Source organism: Hyaena hyaena, unplaced genomic scaffold (genome assembly GCF_003009895.1).
Source record: "Hyaena hyaena isolate Hyena2069 unplaced genomic scaffold, ASM300989v1 scaffold_214, whole genome shotgun sequence".
In the NCBI taxonomy this organism is placed as follows: domain Eukaryota; kingdom Metazoa; phylum Chordata; class Mammalia; order Carnivora; family Hyaenidae; genus Hyaena; species Hyaena hyaena.
In genome coordinates this window covers 1,215,910-1,224,101 of record NW_024080842.1, presented here as the reverse complement: position 1 = coordinate 1,224,101, position 8,192 = coordinate 1,215,910, and the positions used below count along the sequence as shown (strand labels likewise).

The 8,192-nt window shown below is 56.3% G+C and overlaps 1 protein-coding gene across 1 annotated transcript; it reads right to left on the bottom strand.

Annotated features, from left to right (window-relative positions):
* Window positions 1-3,562: 3,562 nt before the first annotated feature.
* TIFAB (TIFA inhibitor) lies at window positions 3,563-7,233 on the bottom strand. The gene is made up of 2 exons (XM_039242294.1): window positions 7,137-7,233; window positions 3,563-4,591 (listed from the first exon to the last, which is right to left on the bottom strand). The coding sequence occupies exons 1-2, from the start codon at window positions 7,226-7,228 to the stop codon at window positions 4,093-4,095; spliced, it is 591 nt and encodes a 196-aa protein (XP_039098225.1). The 5' UTR covers window positions 7,229-7,233; the 3' UTR covers window positions 3,563-4,092.
* Window positions 7,234-8,192: the final 959 nt, after the last annotated feature.

Here is an 8,192-nt window from a genome sequence, read left to right as displayed (position 1 = left end):
CACCCAGGAGAAGCACCCCCTGTGTTCTGCCCTAGCTCAGATCTGGGCTCTCTTCACTGAGGCCTAGAGCAGGAAGAGACTTAGTGTCTGCCTTCGAGGCCCTGCTGCCCCAGTTGGCCGGCCCATCTCTCCTCCAGCCACTACAAGCCTCGGCCGTGCCCTCGCCTGCCTCGCTCCTGCCTTAGCACGCTCACCTTGCCCATCTGTCTGTCCGCCCATTCAGCCAGCTCCCTGGCGGCCACCAGGAACACAACAGCAAACCTGTGGTCCTCATCTGCGTGGAGCCTGAAGTCTCACGGGGAGACAGACACAGAAACTATGGCGACCGCTTTGGGATGTCGGTGTGGGACTCCGGTGCCTCCCTTGCTGCACGCCACAGCGTGCCGCCCCACGCGTCTGCCATCACTTGCTCACGGTGCTTGCTCACGCCTCAGAGCCCTACACCGTTATGGGGCATTCTCAGGTCTCCCTGGACATGAGGCTCGCTGGGAGGCAGTGTCCCACTTGCACACAGGTTGAGGGAGACTCCCATTCTTGGAACAGCAGAGAATGTGAGGGTTAAAGTGCCTTAAAGGGCACAGGGGATGATTCCTGGATTTCCAGACACGGCTTCAGAGGACTGCAGTTCCCTCCGGGGGCGTGCCCGGATGTAACTGATGTAGGTCTTTGTAGCAGACGTACTTATGTGAGTGTGAGCTGAGTCTACCTGTCTACCTGCTTTCAATCCATTCCCCTAAATTGGACAGTGAAAGCTTAATCTACTGAGTACCTACTATGTGCCAAGCACCACACATAGTAGGTGTGCTTTATATGTGCCGCTTCATTTTACTCCCACAGCTGGCCGTCCCCTTTCCCATTTCCGGAAAAAGAAACGGAGGAACAGGGAAATTCACTCCATTGGGCAAGGTCACAGAGCTAGTAAGCGGCAGAGCAGGAATTCCAACCCGGGCAGCCCCCGATTACAGAGCCCCAGCTTGGAGCCGCCACAGCGGACACGAGCGGCCTGTGTCAGTGTGTGCGTGCACACGCACCCCCTCGCCTAGCCGCACTGCCCTGTGTGTGGGAGCTGAGGGAATGCAGAGGATGTTGCTGGAAGGGTCTCTGCCACCTGCCCAGGCTACCTGTGCAGGCCATGTGTGAAAATGCGGGTGGGTGCAGGGACCCCATGATTTAAATGGTTCTCTAGTCAAGAACAATGGACTCTAGCATGGAGGAGAGCGTTGCTGCCCTGAAACCTGGTACGAGGTGAGCGGTGAGTTTCTTATTTCCAGGGAGAGCTTGTGAATCCGCAGAGTCTGAAAGAATAAGCCGGAAATGTCTGGGCCCCCTTCCTGCCTGGCCTCTGGCAGGCATCCTTCAGCCTGCCCTACACTTCCTCCTGGGTCCCGGAGGGACTCCCAGACTCTTCCCTCTGAATCTCCCAGTCCTCATGGGGGAGGTAGCTCGTTTCCTCTCCTGGAACCCCAGCTGCTAGGTTTGCTTCTTCCTGGAAGGGAGGGGACCCCTTCTGTTCCCTGCTGGAGCAGAGGAGCTGCCCCCCCCCCCCACAGGACTCCAGGGTAGCATGCCACCAGCCAGCTTCCTCTTTTCCGCCCTTGAAGGGCAGGTGTGAACTCCAGGTTGTGGCTTCCCAGTTCTGTATGTGCACTGCTGCTCCCTAATGCACAGTTTGGGGAGCGTTTTGGTCTCTGGAGGGATCATTGCTGCATTTAGAATCTGTGTGTGAAATATAAAGGCAGCTCCAAACCAGTGGGCTTCATCAGACCACCCAGTGCATGGCTTCTTCTGCTCGCCAGCCCCGACACTGTCTCCCATCCTATGAACTGTGAGTACCGGGCCTTCCGGTGCAAGGAGCAGATTACAGCCCCCTCCTGCCTTCCCACCAGGGCTTCAGCAAAGACAAAATCCTTTATCAGGAAGTCACAGGGTGCAAGGTGAGCTCCTGGGCTCTGCGCTCAGCCCACCAGGCTTCCAACCTTCTCTGGCTCCACACAGACATCCCAGGCGAGCCCTTGGGCACGGACCTGTCACGTTCCCTCTGTCAGGTCTCATGGTGCCATCTAACCCTTACTGAATGTCTGCTATGTGATGGATGCTTCACTCTGAGCTCCTCAGGCCATCATAACATCACTAGCAGATGGGTACTATTCTCTTACCCACTTTCCGGAGGGAGAAATGGAGATGAGAGCAGGGCTAAATCCCTCGCCCGACATCACACAGTGAGTAAGTGACACGATGTCAGGCAAGAGACCCTTTCTAAGCCTCAATTTCCCCAGGTGTACAATGTGTTAAGACCACTGTCTGTCTGGGTGTTTTGAGGAGTCAGCTGGGCAAAGCACACAGCTCCTGGCAGAGTGCTGAGCACACAGTAAGCACTCGTCAGATACGGCCACTTAACAGTAGAGCTAATGTTAACACCAGCTTGAGGAAAGAGAAAATGCAATGTTTACAGCATCGAGAACAGTGGTGATCAAATAATTCGTGATTAGTTCCTCAACAGGTGTCTTTAACAAGCTCCCATAAGCTCTCTGGGGGCAGGGACTTTGTCTGCCTAGGTCACTGCACGTTCCTGGGGCTTTGCCTAGCATCTGGTGAAAGTTGGTTGAGTGACTGAGTGAAGGACTGTTTTGGGGGCCCCCGGGAGCCATTCACAGCATTGGACAGCCCCTTCTCCTCACAGTCCTTGCCCTCCTCTGCCTTGTGCTATAATCTGAGTGTACTTGACTTATTGACCTATTAGAAGGGAAGCTTCCCAAGCCAGGACAGGCCTGGTTCCTGCCCACTGGAGAGGATGCTCAGGGAGGGGCCGGCAGACCAGCTGAACCTCCTTGTAGCCTGCCTTGTGTGCAAAAGAGTTTTTCTTCTTGGGTGGGTAGTAGACAGTGTTGAAAGGCTTGTTTGTGGTGGCCAGAGGCCTCAGGATGCAAGCCAACCTCAGTGTCCCCAAAATCCTAGAGCATGGTCGAGGAGGATGACGGCCATCCGAGGTTGTAGGTCCCTCCCTCTATCACACGGATGAACACTGTTTCTAAATGATGGTTCCAAGCTCCCACCGGGGAGTTGGAATGGAGGTGACATGGAGTATGAGTGCTTGTGCTTATCCCTCCCTCCCCCCATTCACTGAGGAAGTTGTCCCACCCTTGACTTGAATGGGTCACTACTAGTCCCTTATATTGGAAAGACCGTCCCACCCCCATTAGTATATGACCCACTTTGAGTAAAATAACTGTTGAGCTGCATTCTACCACAATCTCCTTCCCCTGCTCTGAGAAGCCACCTTGCCCTCCAATCAGCCAAGGCTTTGATCCAGAAATAACAGCGTGAGTGAGTGTAAGGATGACCGTGACAGTGAGTTTCCCGGCAAGCCCAGCCCCCAGCTCCCTGCCCCCAGGAAACCCCGAGCTCTGCCCACATCCTTTCCAGAAATGTGAGCCCCCACCTTTCCAATTTCCTCTTACACCTCTTCTCTATTTCCCACCCCTGCCTCTGCGTGGCACGCACGCACCCTGCCTGGAGATGAGGGAATCCGGCTGGGCACGCCAGCTTAATGAAATACTTGCAGTTTATTAAACACAGGCTTCCCTAAGCCCTGAGTGCCTGTGGGTATTTGAAAGCCCAAGGTAACCCCGAGCTACGACAAACGTAATTGGTACATGTGTCCCATGCATTCCTCCCGCAACCTCAGACTCCAGCCCTTAAGCAGCTCATGAAATTAGCAACATAAAGTAACTCCTAGGCAGACAGGCCGGGGAAATGTGGGGAGAGGCTGAGAGAGGCTCTCAGAAGCCCTCAGGGCCTCTAAAATATATGAAGTTCCCATTACTGTGTATAGCTGTAACCACGGAGGGTGCTCCCCCAGCCCAGGCTGTTCACGTTTGCAGAATCAGTTCATTATTGCCAGGCAGGTCTTGCTTGAACCTCACATGATGAAGCTACGAGAGTTCAAGTCCTATTTCAGGTAATCCTTGCTCGGGGCCGCTGGAGGGACTAGCAAAGCATCCTGTCCAAGGGCGCCTTCTGGAGCTGTGTTTCTCTTCCTCCTCCAAGGCTTGGCTGGGAAGGGCCGCGGAGAAGCCCCAGGTGATCTGGAGCTCACTGTCCTGAACTTGGGGGCGGCTGCCCCTGGGGTTGGCCTTCCCATTCATCCGTCTCTTCAGCCTGGGGCCTGTGAATCAGGGGCGAGGGGCTGAGATGGAAGCAGCAGACAAAGGCCTCCAGGGAGGTGCCTCTCTCTATGTGGATCACCATCTGGATGCCGGAGAAGGCCACCCTGTTGACCACGCTCAGGGGAACCTGCTCCAGGAACCTCAGAGTCAGCCCGTTGACCCACACGCAGCCTTTGCGGCTCAGCGCCTTCAGGCAGAAGACCAGCAGAGTGTCGCCCTTCTCCCGGTACGGCTCTAGTGACAGGTGTCGGCGGGAGAGGCGTGGCAGCTGCAGCTGGAGGTGGGCGTCCGGGCCCCGCCCCACCAGCAGCGGGCTGGCGTCGTGCTGCAGCTTCGCCGGGACTTTGGCAAAGGTGTCCGGGTCCCGCGTGGGGTGGTACAGTCTCACGCGCAGGACTGTGACGGGCTTCTCCATGGACGGGAGCCTGGGAAGGATGGAGCACAGACAGAAAAGTGTGGTAGGAGCCAGGGGACCTCGACCCCCTCCAGCCAAACACAACAGAGCACGGAGCGAGGACACGGTCTTTCTGCTCAAGCCAGGATAGCACCGAGGCTAGAGCTGGTGTGGAAGCTCAGTCCCACTGGTTCTAATCTCAGTGTCACCTCTGTCACACTCTGTGGGTGGGCCTTATCCCCCACCCACTCTGAGCTTTCGTTTGCTTTTCTGTAATGTGACGATGCCCGTCCTTGTCTTTGTAAGGTATATGACATACCAGCTTCTGTGGTGTGGTTACGGTGGTGGCCTATTGTCATCTGGAGACAATCTGGCCCTGTTGAGTGGGAAGCGAAGAACAGACAGACAGGGTACACCTTCCTTGTATCCAACCGTCACACAAAAATACCCTTGCTGGGTCCTCATTTGAGCCAGGCACCGAGCAGCTGCTGGGAGTGAGCCCAGGCAACGGGAGAATGAGAACTTGATCTCCAGAACACCCAGCTGGTGGAGGAGACAGGTGCTCGAAACATCAGGGACGCCCAATGGCTTCTGGGGGACCAGAAAGGCTCCCTGGAGACCCAGAGGATGAACAAAAACAGCTAGTGTGTTCCAACTTGCTGCTACGGGCCTGGCACCATGCCAAGTGCATTCTGGGCATGAATGTGTCACTATATGGGCAGAAGACACACCCTGATGAAGAAGGTGGAGAGATCTCACTCAAGAACCAACAGGGGCTCAGGGCATCTGGGTGGCTTGGTCGGTTGAGCTCCCGACTTCAGCTCAGGTCTTAGAGTTTGTGAGTTCAAGCCCTGTATCAGGCTCACGGCTGTCAGCATAGACCCTACTTCAAATCCTCTTTCCCAGTCCCTCCTCCCTCCCCCCATCTCTCTCTCTCTCTCTCTGACTCTCTCTCTCTCTCATTCTCTCTCACTCTCTCAAAAAGAACTCACAGGAGCTGTGTGGAGGCCAAGTAACAAGGCGGCCACAGTGTGAATTGCACACATCCTTTGTTCCAGCAGCTTCATCTCTGATCATTTGTCCTTTAGAACGTCACTGGCACATGCCGTCAGGCTACTTACAACAGTCGGCTTTGCTCCTGCATGCATTTGAGGAATATAAACTCTCTGGCACCTCCCCCACCCCCATATGGCCCAGAACCTGCCAGTGCTTTTGCGGGAACCAGGGGATGAGTGAGTTTGAATAACTCATTGTATGCTTTCTTGGCACCAGGCTTTTTGCTTATGGCATTTTCTCTGCTAAGAAGGCATCTTCCATCCCAGGTCCTGCCCAAATACCGCTCATCTTTAAAGCCCCGTTCCAATGTGGCCTCTTCTATGAAGCTCTTTTCCTGCCTCCGCTCTCTGACCCTTTCCGGACACCACCATCAGTCCTTCTCCTTCTCCTTCTCCTTCTTCTTCTTCTTCATCCTCTTCTTCTTTTTTCAATATTTTTAATGTTTATTTATTTTTGAGAGGGAGAGACAGAGCGTGAGCAGGGAGGGGCAGAAAGAGAGGGAGACACAGAATCCGAAGCAGGCTCCAGGCTCTGAGCTAGCTGTCAGCACAGAGCCCGACGCGGGGCTCGAACCCACAAACCGTGAGATCATGACCTGAGCCTAAGTTAGATGCTTAACCGACTGAGCCACCCCGGTGCCCCGGGCCATCTTCTCATTACACCTCAGCGTTGCGTGGGTCCTCGTCCTGCCTTCCCTGGGCTCTGCTCCTCCTGCTCTGTCCCCGAGGGCCCCCAGGCTGTGGTCTGAGCTGCCCTGTTGCCTTGCGTCCCATTGTCCCGTACAAGCAGGGCCTGGCCACACGTGTCTGGGGCACATGTGACAAATGGCCCATTGAAGAGACGCCCACACACATGAAAATCATGGGGAGGGGGCTAGAATCTTGTCTCAGGTGGTATGAACCGGGGACCCTCTGCCCCTTCTGCATTTTGGGTGCAGTAGGCTCATGGCAAAGACCTTCCGCTCTGGTAGTGAGAGCCAGTCCCCTCGGCGCCTCCCTTTCCCCTGAAGCACAGACATACATGTGTGTCCATCTACATGCCCCTCCGGGCCCCCACCTGCAGGAAACCTCTGGAGGTACAAAACGCAAGCTGGGCCCAGGATGGCCAAGCGGGGTCGCTAAGTCCTCAGGCCAGGCCACAAACTCTCAGAGTTCACTTCTAGGACCCCACCTCACATCCCAGGGACCCTGAGAAAGTCCCACAGAAATAGGGCTCACCGCCGCTCATGAGACCTCACCTTCTGCTCCGCGGAGTGCCCCAGAGCTGACAGAAACCCCTCAGCAGTGCAGAGCCCCCAGAGAGGCCCTCCTGTGCCTCCAGGACCTGCCAGCTGTTCTGGGGAAGCCAAACCAGACCTGCCAATGCCACCTCTGGGAGGAGACAGTCAGGAGACGCTATGTGCCTGGTGCATCGCCAGCAGGGGCTCTGCTCCCAGCCCTCTCCCGCCCACCCCCCACCCCACCCCCGGCCAGGCAGTCTCCCCTGGCTGTGGGCCAAAAGGCCCCCGGACCCCCACCTACCTTACTGCCAAGGGCACATCTGGCTGTGACACTGCAGCTATGAGCTCTCGGGAGCAACTGGGTGCCGGCCAGAGCAGGTCTGGGCTTGGCATTTATGGCTGCGGTTTGGGGACGTGCTGTGTCAGAACATTCATCAGTTGTGCTGCGTTCTTCCTTTTTCCCTGTAGGAAGGGAAATGGAAGTGTAACTTCCCATTGCAGAAGTGCAACCCTACTGCTGAGCAGTTGAGAAACCCCAGCCCAGGATCCTTGCGTGCGCTGGCCCCGGGGGGGTGGGGTTCCCCATTGGGCTTTGGCACTGCCTGTGTCTGTGGCCTGTCCCCAGGGCCCCTGGGGGCTGTGTCCAGGGCACCGGTCCCTGGTCCCATTCTTCTTCTCTGCTGCCAATCGTGGGGGTTGAGGGGTGTGGGGTGGTAGAGAGGAGAGGCTTTTTGAACAGAGAGCCAATGGGGGAGCCCTCACCTTACGTGGGAGAGTGTGTAGAGAGCATTTCAGAAGGACCAGCAGAGACCAAGAGGGCCGTGGGCTACAGAGCAGTCCAGTGCATGTCGCGGGAAGGCCAGGGCCTCAGCGGATGGGGGTAAGGGCTGCTCGTGGTGGGCTGCTCTCCTGCAGGAGAGCAGAAAGGCCATCTCCTATGCCCACCCCTGCTGGGCTCTGCTGGCCTTCCAGAGCAGCATGAAAGAGACCGAGATAGAGGTTTGCCCAGCACTGTGGGCCCTGGCCACCCCGGAAGGGACCGAGCGTATTCATACTGCCTTCACTGTACCACCAAACAGGCAAGAGACAGGTGCCCATGTTACAAGTGCGTAACGGAGGCCCTAAGAGAGGCAGTACCTGGCCCAAGGCCCCAGAATGAGTCAGTATGTAATCCTGTCTCTTTTTCCCATCAAACTCAGGCTATCCCACAGGCTCTTGGGAGGTGTCCAGGTGGATAGCACGGCCCGATGGTCCCCCTATCTGCCTTACTGTATCCAACCCACTGCTTACTCTTTCTTCGATGATGACCCTCATAGCCCCTGAGATCTCAGCAGGCCACGTGGGGGAGGGGGGGGTG

Excerpts from the sequence above, each read along its gene's own strand:
- TIFAB (XM_039242294.1), bottom strand. The coding sequence starts at position 7,228 with ATGCCAAGCCCAGACCTGCTCTGGCCGGCACCCAGTTGCTCCCGAGAG. Across the intron at positions 4,592-7,136 it reads GATGTGCCCTTGGCAGTAAG|GCTCCCGTCCATGGAGAAGC; the intron begins GTAGGTGGGGGT and ends CATCCTTCCCAG.